The 21,193-nt window shown below is 37.3% G+C and overlaps 1 protein-coding gene across 1 annotated transcript in view; it reads right to left on the bottom strand.

The window, feature by feature from the left end:
• DMD (dystrophin) overlaps positions 1 to 21,193 on the bottom strand; it is a gene marked incomplete in the record, with an annotated part of 2,117,027 nt that overhangs the window by 1,555,291 nt on the left and 540,543 nt on the right. Inside the window, 2 exon segments of the mRNA XM_018043695.1 lie at positions 5,433 to 5,564; positions 6,790 to 6,971. Of these exon segments, the coding sequence (XP_017899184.1) occupies positions 5,433 to 5,564; positions 6,790 to 6,971 (314 nt within the window).

Genomic DNA, 21,193 nt, shown 5'->3' with positions numbered 1-21,193 from the left:
TAGCAAAAAAAAAAAAAAAAGAATCCAATTAAAATATAGGACAACACCGATAAACCTAGAGGACATCATGCTAAGTAAATAAGCTAGATACAGAAAAATAAATACTATATGATCATATTATCTCATTATACATTGATTTTTTTTTGAAAAAGTAGTAGTAATCAAACTCATAGAAACAGAGAGTTGAAGAGTGGTTCACCAGGGGCTGCAGGGAAAAAATCACAGGAGTTATTGTTATTTTTTTAATGGATACAGATCTTCCATTTTGCAAGATGAAAAGAATTCTGGAGATGGATGGTGGTGATGGTTAGATAATTTTATGAATGTATTCAAAACCACTGAATTACGCACTTAAAAATGGTTAACATGGTCACTTTTATGTTATTTGTATTTGACCAAAAAAAAATATTGGGGGGAAAGAAAGAAAAAATAGTATCTTGCCTGGATTCTTGCTATAGCATTCTAACTAGTCTCCTTGCTTCCATCCTTCTTCTTTTAAGCCTCCTCTCCACAAAGCAGCCAAATTGAAATATCATGAGTTTATGTCACCCCTCCAATAGCTTCCTGCTGCTGCTGCTAAGTCGCTTCAGTCGTGTCTGACTCTGTGCAACCCCATAGATGGCAGCCCACCAGGCTCCCCCGTCCATGGGATTCTTCAGGCAAGAACACTGGAGTGGGTTGCCATTTCCTTCTCCAATGCATGAAAGTGAAAAGTGAAAGTGAAGTCACTCAGTTGTGCCTGACTCTTAGCTACCCCATGGACTGCAGCCTACCAGGCTCCTTCATCCATGGGATTTTCCAAGAGTACTGGAGTGGGGTGCCATTGCTTTCTCCAAATAGCTTTCTACCTCAATGGTAATAAAAATCTTTACTATTACTTATAAGGCCCTATGTGATCTGGTCCATTACTATGTCTCCAGCAATGTGCCCCTAATCCATGCCTTTCCTTGAATACTCCAAATATTCCCACGACTCAGGGATTTTGTATTATTTGTGTTTCTTCCTTATGCGTTTATCTTCCCAAAGGCACCCATACGTCTTTCCAGTCTCTACTCAATATTTATTTTCTTAGTGAATCCTCTGACTACACACTGAAATTCTAACATTTTCCCACCATGTACTGCATATTCCATTGTCCTCTTTTATATTTTTACTTTTAGTATTTACTATTGTACTTCCTACTTTATTTTACTTATTACATATTACTTTCATTTTATTTGAAATTTTATTGTACTTATACAGTTTATCTTGTTCACATTATGACTCTCCCATGAGCACATGCCCTCCATCAAGGCAGGAATTATTTTGTATATTTGTTTAATTATGTGTCATTTGGTCCTATAATAATACCTGCTACATAGGTGATCAATGCATAAGTGTAAAATTATGACATAAATGAATACTATTCAATGTGTGAGAATAATAATAGAGGAAATTCAGTGGCAGTGTAATTAACATGAACTTGGTATTAGATAAATTTGAACTTGAATCCAGGCCCTGCCACTTATTGGTTAGGTCTTGAAATTTGGATTAAACTGACCAATTTGAAAAGAAGATATAAGTCATTCTAGGCTGAGAGATGGAGAAGGTGATGGCACCCCACTCCAGTACTCTTGCCTGGAAAATCCCATGGGCAGAGGAGCCTGGTAGGCTGCAGTCCATGGGGTCGCTAAGAGTCGGACAAGACTGAGTGATTTCACTTTCCCTTTTCACTTTCATGCATTGGAGAAGGAAATGGCAACCCACTCCAGTGTTCTTGCCTGGAGAATCCCAGGGACGGGAGAGCCTGGTGGGTTTTTGTCTATGGGGTCGCACAGAGTCGGACACGACTGAAGCGACGTAGCAGCAGCAGCAGCAGCTGCAGCAGCAGGCTGAGAGAACCATAAAAGCTAAGACACAAAATTGCTTCACACCATGCAGGAGAAAAGTGATTTCATTTGGTTGGAGTAAAGAAAACATAAAATAGATTAGTGTGAAAGAAGCATGAAAATATAAATTGTTAATAGATCATGGAATTTATTGATGAAATTTGGGAGAATGGAATTGTCAGAGAGGCCAAAAGAAGTGAAGAAAGTTTTGTGAATCGCATTATTAAAGCTGTTAATAAGAAAATCTAATCTGATTTAGAGGGGACTAAGCTAAAAAGAGTGATATTGATTGCAAAGCTATTTCTGTAATCTAGAAGGCATGCAGTGAGAGCCTGAATCAGAGGGCACTTATACCGAGGGGAATACCGAGGGGACATAACTTAGTGAAGAAATACATGAAGAAAGAATTGACAACACATGTCTCCTTACTGAATATCAGATCACTACAGACAAAAAAGTATGTCACATATTTAAGTCTCAAGAACTGCTGAATAACATCTTCATTTACATAACCAAAAGGACAATAAGCAGGTTTGTCAGCAATGAAACAAGGTCCATTTCAGGTTATCACAGGTTTGAGAAATCAGCGGACACCAAGATATAGATACATATCAAAGAGTTGGAAATGAGGCTGTAAATCAAGGGAGATTGGAAGTAGTGAAGACATAGATACAATGATCATAGGGGCAGAGAACAAGTCAAGAGACTAAATCATACTGACAAGAGACAATGTATACAAAAAAGGTCAAAGGATCTCACACCAGACACTTATGCTAAGGGAGTTGAAAGAGGAGTAAAGCCACATAAGGAAAGAGACACAGGACAGTTAGAGATGAAGAAGCAGCTGCTTAAGTCTAGAGGCTTTAAGAAAAGTATTACAATGACAGTACAAAACCTGAGAGGTGATAAAAAGACACTGGATTTGGTGATGAAGTATAATTATTTGTTGAATAAACAAATGAATATATAAAGCATAGACTACAAAAAATGATCAGTGAAAGGGTCATAAAATAGTACATTCACAAGACAAAATGGAGTGGTGTGTCTGGAGAGAGGAGGTGTACACCTACAGGCATTTTGGCTAGTGTGAGGTGCCTGGAAAAAGAGAGGAATGGAAAGCAAAAACAGATATTGGGGATTTTGGATATTAGATTAGGAGTAGAATGAGAGGTATGATCAAAGTCATAAAAATAGAAATTCAGTGTAACTGTAAAAACAATGTCCTCCACTCAAGAATGGGTGGTAGTTAAGTGATACAATGAAGGAAAAGTTGGGGTTCACATCAGGTCCTATTTCTTCTTGGTAAATTATGAGAAAAACTGGTTTATAGGCAGAAATCCTGAGACAGGTCAGACTGCTTCACCTAAATACACTCACAAACTGCAATGACTATAAATCAAATTTTCTAAGTTGGGACAGAAGGGGATAATTAATGTTTCTAAGATATTGGAAACTCAAGATAATTTAGGAATTTTATGTTTCCTATAGAGAACAGTCACCACATGGCTCTCCCTTCCGTTATGGAAAACTTAATCCTTCCTTATAGACCACCAGGTAAACATTTGAATGAAGCCCTCTGATGGAATCCAATCTGGCCTGTCATTTGAAGTGGATCAGATACAACCTGTAGGAGGCAGTACAGGCTCGGCCCCTCTGAGAAACTCTTCAGAAAAATATTCTCAGTAAATAATACACAAACTTCTCAAATCTAACTACATGTAGCACCATTTTCTACTGTGGTTCCTTTAAAAATAGGCAGAATATATCACTGCTCAACTGATTCATGTTTCTTCTTTTCTAAAGGATAACAATAGGTTTATTTCAGTGGCATCTGTTAAATTAAAACAGATAAGTGAACTGTTGAATATTTTATGATATAGTACATACTTTGTAATATTTAGACAAAGGGAGAGTGAACAAATACCATCTAGCAAAATTAAGTCCATTTATAATTACTTCATTAAGGAGTCATACGTGAGCAATGCCTTAATGAGATGGTAATGAGGTAAAAATGTGCTGCCAGAGTAGGCACTGGAGACAATCTTCTGGAAAAGGCAGCCCAATAAACTGAAAATAAGGGGGAAAATACTTCCCTGTTTGTCTTGCCTTACACTTCTTTAGTTTAGGAGGAACGACATCTGTTTTTTAAGGCCTGGAATTTTCTTTTGGAGTATGGTGGTTAAAAAAAAAAAGCCTAAAGAGTCAGGGAGAGTCAGGAGGGTGTGAGAAGAGAAGAAAGGAAGGGTGGATGTACTACAAATGGAGATAAAAAATAGGCCACTCTGAGAGTCATTATAAGGATTTTGCTAGTTCATATGATGTATACACATAGCATATGTGTATACAGTAATGTGTGGCAGAATTCTTTTCATTTACTGATTATGAAGAAACTGATGAAGTTATTTTGTTCAAGAATATACAATTGACCTTTGTGAAAATGTGGATGGGAATCTAATTAAAGATGAGGCTGAGTCACATAAACACTCTCACTCATCTCCTTTGTTCAACTTGGCAAGAAAACCAGCCAAGGATAAAGGGCATTGGGATGCCCTGAAATATGTTCCCTTGGGGAAATCTTTCGGTCTCAAAAAACTTTCAACCTCACGCATCAATTAACTGCTCCAAATAAATCACAAATTAAATACAACCACTATCTTAACAAAACTGATGAGTCTTCAATGAGATCAAGACAATAATTTCTAAATCCCCATTCACAGTGCTGTATTTACAAAAGTCATTTCTGCAAGAACTTTTCAAATTGTTCTTCTAAGCAAAATATATGCTATTTTCTCTTAAAAGGACGTTTTATCAAATCCAGCAATTCTAGCACACTTCATTTCCATGCTCTAACATGTAGAGGCTATAGCTTCTTATATTTTTCGGTTTTCTACAACATTGCAATAATGAAGGAAAACTCCACTGAGAAGATTTGTTACATGGAAAATATTGAATGGTGCATAGAATCTGACCTGTTTTGAGTGTGACTTTCTTGTATAAATATTACAGAGCCTGCTATCAAGTTTAAATTAGCCAAATTAAAATATATCAAGAAGCTTCCAGTTATATTTTTCTTAAATAGAATACAAATACATATATATAGAGAGTGAATATATAATAAGGGTGTCTATATAGAGAATACATTTCCCTTAGGAATCAGATATCTAGAAAAATCCACCCAAGTAATGTGACTAGCAAATTATATGCATTTTCTCATTCTATTAAATGAGCTCTCTTTAATGAGCTTCATGATTTGGTATAACCATTGTAACCTTCATAAATGCTAATCTTACAGGTAATTATATAATGAGAGTACAAATCACTATTTTGAGAATCGTCAGTCATGAAGAATGAACATATGGTTAAACCTAGAGAGTTCTCAGTAAAACAGCATCGTGTCAAGTATCTAATACAACTGAGAACCATGAAATGACTCTGGATGAAGAAGGGGGAAAGAAGAAAAAAAAAAGCACTGCAAAATTCAAACAGACACACAAAAACCATGTTAGGTTATCTTGGATGAAGAAGTTCTTTGGTTTGGAGAACAGAGAGTAAATGTTGACAGACCTGTGAAGGAAATGGGCTCCGTGTGGGGTCAGAGGTGGAGACATAAGCAGCCTGTGTGTAGGCATAGCTCTTGAAGCGAGGCTGAGGAGAGGAAGGAGTTCGCTCATAGCCCTGTGCTAGACTGACAGTGATCTGCAGAGGGGTTTGGGGAAGGAAGACAGAGAGGAGGAGGAGGAGACAACATAAGTAACCCTGAAAGGAACTGCTTTCCAACGCACTAGAAAAACAAACGGAAACAGTGAGCTGAAAAATGCAATCCTAAACATATGTAAGCGATATTCGAAACTGGTACACGCCAAGCACTGCGGTGTGTTCAGTGTCATGTCAGAAAGCAGGTAGTCAGGGAAGAGAGGAGGATGGGGTTTCATCATAAAGATTCCATACTGACACACCTTCAGCACGCATACAGGATGCGTCCCTGCCATCTGGCGAAAACAAGCATCCCAAAGCAATTTTCTCCGAACCCAAAGTAAACAAAACCAGAATTCATCATGTCAATACCCTGGAAAGGACTGGAGCTTTCATAAGCTAAATATAGAATTAGCTCAGTAGAGTGAGAAAATGAGGCCTGAGAGCTTTCCACGCCTTCAGCAGAAATTTCGCTAAAGGCTTTTTCATCGTTGTGTCAAATAATTAAAAAAAAAAAACACCCTAAATATTCTTCTTGGGAAGAAGAACAAGACATGTAATAGAAAAATCCCACTGGATTCTATACAATAATATCATAGACATCTTTACCATATGTATTCTCATTTAAATTTTACTTAAATTATTTTAAACTAATTTCATCTTACCAAAAATGTTACTTTGAGCATTCAAAATTTGTTAATACATCAGCAAGTTGCCACTAAAAGTAAGACATTATTATTAAACAGAGTACTTGCCTTTGCTCTTGGTCTAGTTCCCTGCTTTGTGCTCTAGCTGATGAAAAGTTTAATATGTATATGATTCTATCTTTTATCTTATGTCATTTTACACAATGGAAATACAATCTATTCTGTGTACTAAATTCATATAAAATGGTGCTTACCAATAGCAGAGCATTTCAAAAATGTGTCTTGAAAACAACATTATAGTTCATGATATCAGGTAAAATTTAGGTTCACAGAGTCCTCTCTCATTTTCTCTCTCCAAAGACACACACACACACACACACACACACTCTAAGCTAAGCTGTATATATACTTTTGCACATATATGCATGTGTGAATATATATATGCACATACACACACAATGCTACATATATGCATATATGTGTATCTATCCACAGATAATATAGATATGTGTGTATTATAACTAAAATTCCATATCAAACAGGAAATATCATGACTATTAGCTATCTTTTCCATCTTTTACCTGTTGAGAGTAGTGCATTTGATGATGCAGTTGAAAATGTTCTTCTCTCGTAACTTTTGATGGCCTTGGCAACATTTCCACCTCCTGGATGGCTTCGAGGCTCACTTGTTGAGGCAAAACTTGGAAGAGAGATGTGACGTACATTAAGATGGACTTCTTATCTGGATAAGTGGTGGCAACATCTGTAAGCACATTAACACCACATATCAATTTTGGGTTTCTATGTCTGAGTCTCTAAAAGGGGATGAACAAATCAATGTTACAGGAAGAAGATGGATTAATGAGCACTCGATTGTCCATGAATGTCCTCCAGAGACTAATTAGAACATGATAATCAGGCTTAAAATGTACTTCCAATTTGGCAGACCAATGAGATGCACACTAAAGTTAATTTCTTTTTCTTGTTCACATAAAAACTTCATTCCGCAATACTTTTTCTGAAGTCAAATTGCCAAACCAGCCCATCTGAGAGAGTGGTTTTCATTAGATAAGAAACAAAAATAAAACACTGCATCTTCCTTACCATGGAAAGTTACAACAGTCATGTCAATTAAAATGGTGCACTGGTAATTAAACAATTACACCAAAGAGCTTAATGCCCTGGCTTCCAGTAAAGAAAGCTCGTACCTCCTAATCAAATTTTTGCTGGTGATTAAGCATGTAAAGAGCAAAATAATGTCTCTGTGTTGAAATGAGCCATGTATTTCTACAATCAAAATAAAATAAAACAACTATGTACCATATGCACAATGATTTGTAATATTCCTTAAGTATATTACAATTATTTATTTACATTATGGTACATCTGTTAAAGTCAGATGTCGCTTTCCTTCTCAGATGTTAGAGATAAATTTAAAAGTCCTTCACATAAAGTTGATCTGACATTATATCTTTTGCCACATCTAGGGAATGAAAGAAACCCAGCATTTAAAGTCAATAATAATTCATAATAACACATACAATAAGTGGCAGCTCCTTCAAAAGCTTCTTTTGCTACTTGGCATTACAATTTACCCACTGTGCTCATCCCAGGGAACCAAAATGCAAAAATAATCCTTTATGCGAAGTGTATCATTAATCCCAGAAGTGTTAAAACATAAATCCTGGCAGGAGGCCAGGACAACTTAGCAGCAATGTGCCAGGCATTTCTCTTGCCATAAATTTATCCTAGCTCAGCTAGCATGAAAGGATCTGTTTTAAGTTAAATATGTATATTCTGATCAGGTTTCAGATTATAAGTTAAAAAGCCAAAAGTCAAATTTCAAGTCCAAAAGCATAAAGAGGTTGATCAGGTCACTCAGTCAAATTCCTCCACAAGTTACAGGAAGATGATTAACCAGAACAACTATTTTTAAAGTATTTTTAAAAGGAGTTAAGGAGGAGGGAAAAGCTAGCTAATGTTCCTTGGCCTGCTTCTATCCATAGTATAACACAGTACTTCTTAATTTTTAATGCGCATATGCATCACCTGGGGATCTTTTTAAAACTCAGATTCAGTAGGTCACAGGGGGAGCCTGAGGCCCTGCATTTCCAACAAGCTCCCAGGTGATGCTGAAGCTGTTGGCTTGAAGGCCATACTTAGAGTAACAAGGGTCGTAAAAAATGACACAGAAACACACTCTCGTATTATCTTCTGCATCATTGTTTTGCGTGCTTGTTTTCAGAAGATACTTATTGGACACTTAAATGCATCAGGCTTTGAGGTACAAAGGGCTTCCCTGGTGGCTTAGATGGTAAAGTATCTACATATAAGGCAGGAGATCAGGGTTTGATCCCTAGGTTGGTAGGTTCCCCTGGAGAAAGAAATGGCAACCCACTCCAGTATTCTTGCCTGGAGAATTCCATGGACAGAGGAGCCTGGTGGGCCACAGTCCATAGGGTCGCAAAGAGTCAGACAGGACAAAGTGACTAATGCTTCAGAAGTACAAAGCTATATAATACATGGTCTCTGCTCCCTAATATAATTTAATTATTAGCCAATGGATGGTAAAGATAATTTTTTGCAAATATTTTTTAGGAAAGAACTACAGAAAACTTTGTGTATAAATTCTGCCTTTCTCAAAAAAAAAAAAAATCTTAGTAGCTTAGCTTTGAAATTCTACAATCTCCCTTTCATTTCAAAATTGTTTTTCAAGTGTTCTTTGTATGGTGGATATTATACTTTACACCATATGTTTCTGAAACTCTAGAAGGTTTTCTTGCTTCTCACTAAAAACTAGTCAAGTTTATCTTTAATGAGCAAAATTTAGAATTCAGTTTATTTTTTAGTGCATTAAATAAAACCACGCTGTGAGAAAGGCACTGAATTTTAAAAGGCTGTCTATGTAAATAAAAAGGTCCATGTCTATTTACTGCTATATTAGATATGTGAATGTGTATAACTGGCCTCAAATACACACTATGATCACAAGAAATAAAGGTAAAAATAGATCAAGCAGTATTTCTATTGCTCCAAGCAAATGTCAAAAATTGCAGCACATGTTATCTACATAAAACATCTTTTGGATGAATGTGAATATTCATAAATATTAATTACTACAGTCACAATTTCACCAAACTATTGGTTTTTTTCCCCCAATCTATCACCATCCTACCTCTGAAGCTATACAGGATTCAGTTGCACCAGTAGCTAGAATTCAGTGTTTCTTTTTTTTTATAGAAAGGGATTCAGATATTCTAAATCAGCTGAATTCCTTCCAAATATATTTACTAAAGATGTATTATACTTTAAATATTTTAATGGATTATCCAGGAGGTTAGAATCCTTGAATGCTGCTTACAATTTGGAATGATAAAATAAGTAAGAAGAAAAGTATATTACAGTACAAAGCTAAAGAGAATTTAAAATCTGTTCCACTTATTGGCACAACCAGTGCTTTAATAAGTTCAGAAAAAGGAAGAAATCATATCTTACTGGAAGATCAGATAATTCTTTATGAAAAGAAAACTGAAATAAATTTGTATAGGATTTAATTAGCTGGAAATGGAACAAATGTATTCCTCCGCTGTAGAATGTATTCCTCCAATGTAGAAAAGCATGAGCAAAAGTGCTGAAGTAGAAACAGATTGGGCTTCCCTGGGGGCTCAGGGGTAAAGAACCCACCTGCAATGCAGGAGACACAGGAGACGTGGGTTTGACCCCTGGGTTGAGAAGATCCCCTGGAGTAGGACACAGCAACCCACTCCAGTATTCTTGCCTGGAGAATCCCATGGACCGAGGAGCCTGGCAGGTCACCATCCGAAGGGTTGCAAAGAGTCAGACATGACTGTGTGACTGCGTTCAGGGACACATTAGACAGGCCCCAGGAAGAGTGACTTTGAGTGTCTTAGCCACGTAATTGAGCTTAATAGGACAAAATGGGAAGCTTGCATGTAAAACACTAAGGGATCATCAAAGCAAAGTAGTCAACTTGGCCTTAGTTCAATAGGTTGGAGAGTAACTAACTGCTTCTGATCCAGATTGTGACATCATTGCATTTTTTGTAAAGTAAAACCATTAAGTACAGAATAGAAAGAAGGAGGAAAAAAAAATAGCATCAAGTAGAAGGCTGAGACCCAATCCAGACAGGAGGTCTGGAACTATTTATGGAACTTAAATAGGCTGTGTTATGAAAACAAGGGAATGTGTGATAGAAATTCTAAGATCTAAAATAACTGCATTCAATTTCAATTCATTTACTCCACAGTCTTTGCAGATGCCTGTATACAAGATCCTGTCCTAAGCCTTGAGGGCAGAAAGATTAATAAACTGAAAATGAAATGGAGGAGGAAACTGCTTGTTCTGTAGCTATAGCAACAAATAGCTACCAAGACAAGTTTCAATCTCATTTAATCAATGAACAATTACCTGCCTACAGAGTCTTGATCATGCTTCCCCAGGCCAACCAACATCAACCCCTCCCTTCTGAGGGGCCAATCAGAAGTGCGCTTGCTCAAAAATGAACAAACTTATGAACACAAACCAATTAACTGTGGTCTCACCTGAGCAACCAACCATGCTTCTAAGAGTGTCCTCAACCTAATCCCTAGTCTGAATGTCCACAATCTCCTGACCTCTGGGTTTCCCCTCAAATCTAAGGATTTAAAGAAAGTGAGAATGACAGGATGCAACTTTTTATTATTATTATTATAAGACATGAAAATGTATAAATTGAAAGAAGTGGGTAAATCCTCAAAATAAGAACTTAAAATTATATGAAAGCTATCTAAAACTCTACTATATAATGGATTCAGTGCCATAAATGCTTAATCACTTTTATTTATTTATTTTTTTTTGCTTAATCACTTTTAATCCAATCTTTGAAGCCATTTCAGAATGGAAATGTTGAACTTTTAATATTGCCAGAAAATTATTTATGAACTGTAACTTTGATTCTGATGAGTATTTCTACAGTCATCAGAATTTTGATACTGAGGACTATAATGGAAAAAAAAAATTACTTAGGGAAGTTCTCTATTTTTCAAAGAAATTGAAGCCCACAGGGGTTTAAAAGCTAGATCAAGTCCAAATTATAACTCAGTCAGTGTATCATACTTTTCAGTACCTTACCTTCATTTTTTTCAGAGAATGCGATCTTAATTCATTTGAGAACTGAGACTCTCAAAGTCATTATCTATATCATGACCCTGTGATCCATGTGGTTCCATTATCAAACATCACCTACACTCTCCCTGGAATTAGTGATTTCTACTTCTAATAAGTGAGGTATAACAGGAGTAAACACACATTAAAAATGCAACCTCAGTGGCAATCAAAGAAATGCAAATTAAATAAACATGAAGGTGTCTAATTATACTCCACTGTCTATCAAATTATCAAAGAATGACAAAAGGGTAACAATCGATCTGGCAATAGCATCAATGAAGAATATTTTGCTATGTCTAAAAACAATCATATTCAATGATCCAGTAATTTTCCTTTTAGGAATCCACTATAAGGAAATAATTAGAAATGTACATGAAGATTTATGTAAACAATGTGAAAGTTAAGCTCTATTTACAATTAGAAAAGATTTATCACACAAAAAAGAAATGCAGACCATTTCAAATTGCTTAGTAGAAAATTAGAATTAGAAATGATCAAGTGTATAATTACTTATGAATATTACAAAGCCATTCAAAATGCTGCTTTTGAAGAATATTTGATAATATGTGAAAATAAATTCTTAATAAGGTAATAGTGAAACAGAAGGAAGTGTAATTTATGTAGAATATAACAACAACTTGTGGAAAAGATTAGAACATACTTTAAGACATTAGTGAAGTGGGTATGGTGGTGGAATTTAAAATAATTTACTTTTTCCCCTTCATCCTATCTATATCTTCCACACTATTCTACACTCACTAATTTTATAATTAGACACTATATTCTATAATACAAGTATCTGCTAAGATCAAAGAGACAATAAAATCAAAGTTGTACAAAGTTTTCTTTTAGTATGCCCTAAAAAGTACTTCTCCAAGAAGTCAATGTGAATGAGTTTGGTAGGAAACTGGTGTTTTCAACATAGAACTGTTCTTATCGTAGTGCTTGCCTGGTATCTCAGCTGGCAAAGAATCTGCCTGCAATGCAGGAGACACCAGTTCAATTACTGGGTCGGGAAGATCCACTGGAGAAGGGAAAGGCTGCCCACTCCAGTATTCTTGGGCTTCCCCGGTGGCTCAGTTGGTAAGGAATCCACTTGCAATGTGGGAGACTTGGGTTTGATCCCTTGCTTGGGAAGACCCCTTGGAGAAGGGAATGGCTACCCACTCCAATATAATGGCCTGGAAAATCTTATCTTGGGCAACCAACCTACTGATTAGCCAGCTGCCAGGTACAACCTTGACACACCTCTGGGAAATCTAAACAAGAGCCTCCACTGTCTCTCAGGTGAGTTTTCTGCCAGGAGAAAGGCAGGAATTGAAAATAGTGGGTTATAATGCATATCATGTGTAATCGGAAAGAAGCAGGATTTCAAAGGTAAGAGATTTATAAATGTGAACTCACAAAGTTTGTCAGCCTTTTAAAAGTTACATTAAAAGTTTAAAAAGATACCATTGACAAACCGTGATCAGAATAAATGTGGATCATTTCCCACTAAAGTTGTATTAGGAACAAAACAATCAATAAATTTACTGTAAGAGAAGGGGAAAGGGTGAACTGGAAAGAAGAAACTTGCAGTACCCAACGAGGCATGGTCAGATAGCTCTAACTATGAAAATGTGAATGCATGCTTTTAAACACAATAAAAATGCTGTGTTTGCTAAAATAACCAAATGCACAGATGCGAAATTCTGAAGAACTTATTGTTGAAAGCAAAGGAGGTTTATACTTGAGGTCTATAAATAAAGAGATACTGTCATAATGTCATCTGATCTCTAAGCACTAGAATAAACTGTAGGTGATACCACAGCAATGGACTAATTCATTAAAGTGTTAGATTGTTATCTTCAATTTTAGTATTTTTCATCCAGCACTCCATTCTACACACATGCATCTTCCATTCACAAGTCACTTTACACAGTGGATATGCAGCATTCTAGTAAGAAAATAACTCACACAGGCCCCCTCCCATTAAATTCTTTGAAATTCTACAATACATTCTTCCCTCACTAAATTAAGTACCCTTTAATTAAGCTGTTCCATAATTTTAGCATTTCACTCACTGATCCAAGTTGCTTTTATCATCTACTAACAATCCTTCTCATTAAAGGGCTATAAAATATAGTAATGAAAGTAATTTGTATTGATGAAGATTCAGTTTCATAATAAAATTAATGCTAAAAGCATAGGCTTTTATTTATACATGAGAAAAACTAAACACTTTCATCATTTAAACATCTAATAATTCCTTTCAAGAAGCTTATGGTATAGCTAGCAGAAAACTATGACTGTAGTGTTGGTACAAGTGAAAAACAGTGCTCAAGATACGTAATGCTTACCTAGGCTCTAATAGGGAAAAACTAAAGCAAAAATCGGGTGGCTTACAGGAGATAACCTCCACACTAGTTCAGCTCTCTGCTCATTAACCACTCAATGCTAAAGCCACCTATGCAAATATGAACTGTGCATTCAATCCAATAAATAATGGCAACTGGAAATGATGTTACCGATTCTGCAAAGTATGGAATTTGACATTGTCTCATATGACAATATGATATACTGAAAACAAATAGTTAATGAGTTACTACTTTGTACCAGCCTAGTTTTTGAATATATAGATATATATTCTGGTCTTTGAGGATATAATGGTAAATAAATAGGCCCAGAGATCTGGTCTCACAGTTCTTTGACTAATGGGGAAGCATAATTAAAAATAAATTATTTCAAAATCCTCAATTTACCATCTGCCAGTTTATCCTTAACCCCTAGTTCTTGTTACTTCATTGTGTATTTTTAAAAATGCCTTCCACAAATGCACTACCTTTGCTAGGCTTTATAATAAGTTATAAATATGCAGAGTACATCATGAGAAATGCTGGGCTGGAAGAAGCACAAGCTGGAATCAAGACTGCCAAGAGAAATCTCAATAACCTCAGATATGAAGATGACACCACCCTTATGGCAGAAAGTGAAGAGGAACTAAAAAGCCTCTTGATGAAAGTGAAAGAGGAGAGTGAAAAAGCTGACTTAAAGCTCAACATTAAGAAAGCTAAGATCATGGCATCTGGTCCCATCACTTCATGGCAAATAGATGGGGAAACAGTGGAAACAGTGTCAGACTTTATTTTGGGGGGCTCCAAAATCACTGCAGATGGTGATTGCAGCCATGAAATTAAAAGACATTTACTCCTTGGAAGGAAAGTTTTGACCAACCTAGATAGCATATTCAAAAGCAGAGACATTACTTTGCCAACAAAGGTCCGTCTAGTCAAGGCTATGGTTTTTCAAGTAGTCATGTATGGATGTGAGAGTTGGACTGTGAAGAAGGCTGAGTGCTGAAGAATTGATGCTTTTGAAGTGTGCTGTTGGAGACGACTCTTGAGAGTCCCTTGGACTGCAAGGAGATCCAACTAGTCCATTCTGAAGGAGATCAGCCCTGGGTGTTCTTTGGAAGGAATGATGCTAAAGCTGAAACTCCAGTACTTTGGCCACCTCATCGCGAAGAGTTGACTCACTGGAAAAGACTCTGATGCTGGGAGGGATTGGGGGCAGGAGGAGAAGGGGACGACAGAGGATGAGGTGGCTGGATGGCATCACTGACTTGATGGGCGTGAGTCTGAGCGAACTCCGGGAGTTGGTGATGGACAGGGAGGCCTGGCGTGCTGCGATTCATGGGGTCGCAAAGAGTCGGACACGACTGAGCGACTGAACTGAAATAAGAGTGAGTCTGTAGTGTTAAGACCAAACATTCTGCTACTGCGTAAAACCAAATATACAGAAGCTGGTGGGTAAAGGTCAATTAAATGGAAATTCCCAATCATTCCTGATGTAATAAGTTTCAAACAAACCATTTTTATATTGAAGGTTTTTTTTAACCAAATATAAAATATTTTCTATGTGCAGCTAATCAAAGTGAGAATTATCTTTTAAATTTTCAATTTCATAAGGCAACATATTTCCAAAACTCCCTCTTCCATCTACTCATTGAGTTTATACACCCATTCAAATATACACACACACACACACACACACACACACACACATTTTAAAAAATAACCCTGAGCACTGAAAACCTTAGAACAACTTTTCAGGACATGTCCACTAAAATTAGGAGACTAGAAAATAGCTTGACCTAACAAATGGATGTTAATCAGTGTAGAAGACTACTGATGGAAAAACATTTGTACTTTCTTACAATTCTCTCTACATGCCTATTGTGGGAAGAACTATTGGAGTTTCCATTTGAGAAGAAACTATTTTGGCTCCGTGACATTTAACTCTGCTTCCTTAATTGTCACCTGCTGATCCTGTGCTTTGCTTCTGATCTGACCAAACTGACTTTTTTCCCTACTGATAGAAAAAGTACAATAGGTTTCATAAAGAACCCCACATAGTAACGTTAATAACACAAAATATTCTATTTCTACCCCCTTGTTCTCTACATTGTGAGAAATGATACTTGATAAATAATGAGGCCAGAATAAAGATGCTCATTTCACTTGACATAAATTTCACTGGTTATTACTGTGTTTTCTGCTATGATTTGGGATTTAGAAATATGTCTGATGGTGTAAGGGCAGTTCCAAGGCAAGTTCCTCAGTGATAACAAGCTTAAGGCAGAAACCATATATTAAATCAATCTTTTTGCAAAATATTATAAAAAATTTAACCAACAGGCTAAGCTCTTTGATATGAAGTGGTAATTTTTTTTAATCAAATCATGGTGTTGCCCCTTACAAGGAAGAGATTGTGGCAGTTAACTAATTCCTCATATATCCCAGTTTCTATCTGAAAAATGAGTCATATTATTGCACAAATGTCTAGTGATGATGTTTGAGAGAAAATGAGCGTACAGAGCACTGTAACCACTATTTGTTGTGACATGTTTGAGTTGGAACATAATTATAATTTCGGAGTTTGCCTGCACTGATACATTCACCAAATGTTTGTGGCATGCTTACCATGTGTAATACATGACCATCAACTCACTTGAGAATACATCATTTTGATAATTAGAATGGTTCCATTGCCTAACTCCTAGGGTAGAAACTGGTGGATTATGGGACAAGCTGAAGACAATCAACAGGGAGGTGAAACTCTCCGACACAAAACATTTATTATGGGGGAGTGAGGTCTGCATCATGGTGAATATGAGGGATGGCACCATGGCAGCACCAGGAACTATATGCTGCATCAGAAGGGGCACAGTGTTTAGTAAGACATCATCACAAACAAACTTCATAAACAAACGGCAAGATAACTGATGACAGAAGAGGTGTTCTTGAACTAACACCCAGTTTTGTAGTTTTCTAACTGAAAACTGGACCCAGTGGCCAAATGGCATGCACTTGAGTAGTCCCCAAGCACTAGCAGAAACATGCCAAAGAAACAACAAATAAATAAGGGGCCAACTTTCATGTCTTTTCAAATTACAGACACACATTTGGCTTTTATAGTAAAAATAAAATTTCATTTGAGTATGAGTTTTTAAATTCCACCTATGTAATCAGGGGTTCCCAATTATATGCACAATAATATGCATGGATGATAAGTAGCTTTTAACATAACTTTTAACATGAAGAAAAATTATAATTTAATAAAAGTGAAGATAATCATGTGAAAAATGATGGAGAAAGATACAAGTACAAAAGTGAATAAGCATCAGAAACCATATAATAAGCACATATTAAGACAATGATAGGAGGTAACCTGTTATCCAAGAGACTATAATTTTGAATACTGAATAGAATTATATGTGTGTGTTGAAAAACACAAGATAAATGGAGATATAAGGTGGAATAAAGGACCACCGTGACTAGTAAGAGAGCACTATTTTCTACGATCCTACATACGGTGTTTGGATTTTAATTCTCAGCAAAAAAAAAAAAAAACAAACTCGTCTTCATACCACTAATCACAGATACTGAGACCTATGCCCACCCACTTGTTCTTTCCTCTTCTTACAATTAATATGCTCCCATTTCAATAAAGGCAAATCTCTTTAATGTAGTTTTCCTTTACTATTAATCCTCAATTCTTCCTCAGCCTACACACAGACTTTCCTAACTCCCACTTGAAAGATAAAGCAGACTGCGAACAAACAACTTTGGTATGCTGGTAAACTCGTTTTCAAAACAAACCAAAACCAACAAAGAACAAACATCACAGTAACAACAAAACCCTGACTGCAGTGTTCACCAATCTCCATGGCATAAATCCTCCTACCATGGCTCAGTTCAGGTTACCCATGGTTTAACAGTTCAGTTCAGATCAGTTCAGTTGCTCACTCGTGTCTGACTCTTTGCGACTCCATGGACTGCAGCATGCCAGGCTTCCCTGTCCATCACCAACTTCTGGGGCTTACTCAAACTCATGTCCATTGAGTCAGTGATGCCACCTAATCATCTCATCCTCTGTCGTCCGCTTTTCCTCCCACCTTCATTCTTTCCCAGCATCAGGGTCTTTTCTAGTGGGTCAGTTCTTAGCATCAGGTGGCCAAAGTATTGGAGCTTCAGCTTTAGCATCAGTCCTTCCAAAGAATATTCAGGACTGATTTCCTTCAGGATACACTTGTTGGGTTTCCCTTGTGGTTCGGCTTGTAAAGAAATTGCCTGTAATGCTGGAGACCTGGGTTCGATCCCTGGGTTGGGAGATACCCTGGAGAAGGGGCTACCCACTCCAGTATTCTGGCCTGGAGAATTCCATGGACTGCCTGGAGAACTCCACAGTTTATGGGGTTGGAAAGAGTTGTACACAAGTGAGTGATTGACTTTCACTTTCACTTACAGACTTTAGACTTTCTTGGTAGCTCAGACGGTAAAGCATGTCCCTGCAATGTGTGAGACACAGGTTCAATCCTTGGGTTGAGAAGACCCCCCTGGAGAAGGAAATGGCAACCCACTCCAGTACTCCTGCCTGGAAAATTCCACAGACAGAGGAGCCTGGTAGGCTATAGTCCATGGGATTGCAAAGAGTCGAACACGAAGGAGCGACTTCACTTTGTACTATGTACTAGACAGGCTGGATCTCCATGCAGTCCAAGGGACGCCCAAGACTCTTCTCCAACACCACAGTTTAAAAGCATCAATTCTTCGGTGCTCAGCTTTCTTTATAGTCTAACTCTCACATCCATACATTACTACTGGAAAAATCATAGCTTTGACTAGACGGACTTTTGTTGGCAATGTCTCTGCTTTTCAACATGCTTTCCAGGTTGATCATAGCTTTCCTTCCAAGGAGCAAGCATCTTTTTATTTCATGACTGCAGTTACCATCTGCAGTGATTTTGGAGCGCCCCCAAAATAAAGTCTGTCACTGTTTCCATTGTTTCCCCATCTATTTGACATGAAATGATTAGACCAGATGCCATGATCTTAGTTTTCTGAATGTTGAGCTTTAAGCCAACTTTTTCACTCTCATCAAGAGGCTCCTTAGTTCTTCTTCACTTTCTGCCATAAGGGTGGTGTCATCTGTATATCTGAGGTTATTAATATTTCTCTCAGCAATCTTGATTCCAGCTTGTGCTTCATCCAGTCCAGCATTTCGCAAGATGTACTCTGCATACAAGTTAAATAAGCAGGGTGACAATATACAGCCTTGATGTACTCCTTTACTGATTTGGAACCAGTCTGTTGTTCCATGTTCAGTTCTAACTGTTGCTTCTTGACCTGTATATAGATTTCTCAGGAGGCAGGTAAGGTGGTCTGGTATTCCCATCTCTTAAAAAATTTTCCACAGTTTGTTGTGATCCACACAGTCAAAGGTTGTGCCATAGTCAATAAAGCAGAAGTAGATGTTTTTCTGGAATACTCTTGCTTTTGTGATCTCTGGTTCCTCTGACTTCTAAATACAGCTTGAACATTTGGGAGTTCATAGTTCACGTACTGTTGAAGCTTGGCTTGGAGAATTTTGAGCATTACTTTGCTAGTGTGTGAGATGAGGGCAATTGTATGGTAGTTTGAACATTCTTTGGCATTGCCTTTCTTTGGGATTAGATGAAAACTAACCTTTTCCAGTCCTGTGGCCACTGCTGAGTTTTCCATATTTGCTGGCATATTGAGTGCACCACTTTCATAGCATCATCTTTTAGGATTTGAAATATCTCACCTGAAATTCCATCACCTCCACTAGCTTTGTTTGTAGTGATGTTTCCTAAGGCCCACTTGACTTCACATTCCAGGATGTCTGGCTCTAGGTGAGGGATCACACCATCATGGTTATCTGGGTCATGAAGATCTTTTTTTGTACAGCTCTTCTGTGTATTCTTGCCACCTCTTCTGCTTCTGTTAGGTCCATACCATTTCTGTCCTTTATTGTGCCCATTTTTGCATGAAATAATCCCTTGGTATCTCTAATTTTCTTGAAGAGATCTCTAGTCTTTCCCATTCTATGGTTTTCCTCTATTTCTTTGCACTGATCACTGAGAAAGGCTTTCTTATCTCTCTCTGCTATTCTTTGAAACTCTGCATTGAAATGGGTATATCTTTCCTTTTCCCCTTTGCCTTTAGCTTTTCTTCTTTTCTCAGCTATTTGTAAGACCTCCTCAGATAACCATTTTGCCTTTTTGCATTTCTTTTTCTTGGGGGTGGTCTTGATCACTGCCTCCTGTACAATATCATGAACGTCTGTCCATAGTTCTTCAGGTACTCTGTCTATCAGATCTAATCCCTTGAATCTATTTGTCACTTCCACTGTATAATCATAAGGGATTTGATTTAGGTTATACCTGAATGTTCTGGTGGGTTTCCCTACTCTCTTCAATTTAAGTCTGAATTTTGCAATAAGGAGTTCATGATCTGAGCCACAGTCAGCTCCCAGTCTCCTTTTTGATGACTGTATAGAGCTTCTCCATCTTTGGCTACAAAGAATGTAATCAATCTGATTTTGGTATTGACCATCTGGTGATGTCCTTGTAGAGTCTTCTCTTATGTTTTTGGAAGAAGGTATTTGCTATGACCAGTGCATTTTCTTGGCAAAACTCTATTAGCCTTTGCCCTGCTTCGTTTGTACTCCAAGGCCAATTTGCCTGTTATACCAGATAGCTCTTGACTTCCTACTTTTTCATTCCAGTCCTCTATAATGAAAAGGACCTTTTTGGGGTATTAGTTCTAGAAGGTCTTGTTGGTCTTCACAGAACCATTCAACTTCAGCTTCTTCAGCATTACTAGTCAGGGCATAGACTTGGATTACTGTGATATTGAATGATTTGCCTTGAAAATGAACAGAGATCATTCTGTCATTTTTGACATTGCATCCAAGTACTACATTTCAGACTCTTCTGTTGAGTATGATGGCTACTCCATTTCTTCTAAGGGATTCTTGCCCACAGTAGTAGATATAATAAACATCTGAGTTAAATTCACCCATTCCAGTTCATTTTAGTTCACTGATACCTAAAATGTTTTCACTCTTCCAATTTCCCTTGATTCATGGACCATAATTCCTGAATTTAACAATCTGCTCCTGTGAGCCTGTAGGATCACGTTCTTTCAATACAACTTTTGAAATGTTTAAGCTATATTCTTCACACCTACTTTCCTACCACTGCTCCCCATTTCATTCAATTCATGTTTACCCAGCATCTTATATATGCCAAGTCCTGTCCCAGATGCTGGGAATGAATGAATACAGTGAACAGAGCAATGATTCTGTCCTCATGAGGTCTAGATTTTAGTTGAGACACAGACAATCACAAAAGCAAATCTCTAACTTCTAAGATTACAAGTGCTATAGAGAATAATAAAATGGGTAGGCAACGGGTGTGGTCAATATTTTAAGGGAGATGGACTCAGAAGGCATCACTGGGTAAGAAGGGATGAG

This window comes from Capra hircus (assembly GCF_001704415.2).
Source record: "Capra hircus breed San Clemente chromosome X unlocalized genomic scaffold, ASM170441v1, whole genome shotgun sequence".
Classification (NCBI taxonomy): Eukaryota; Metazoa; Chordata; class Mammalia; order Artiodactyla; family Bovidae; genus Capra; species Capra hircus.
Note: the sequence above shows the minus strand (reverse complement) of the source record. Positions and strands in the feature narration are given on the sequence as shown.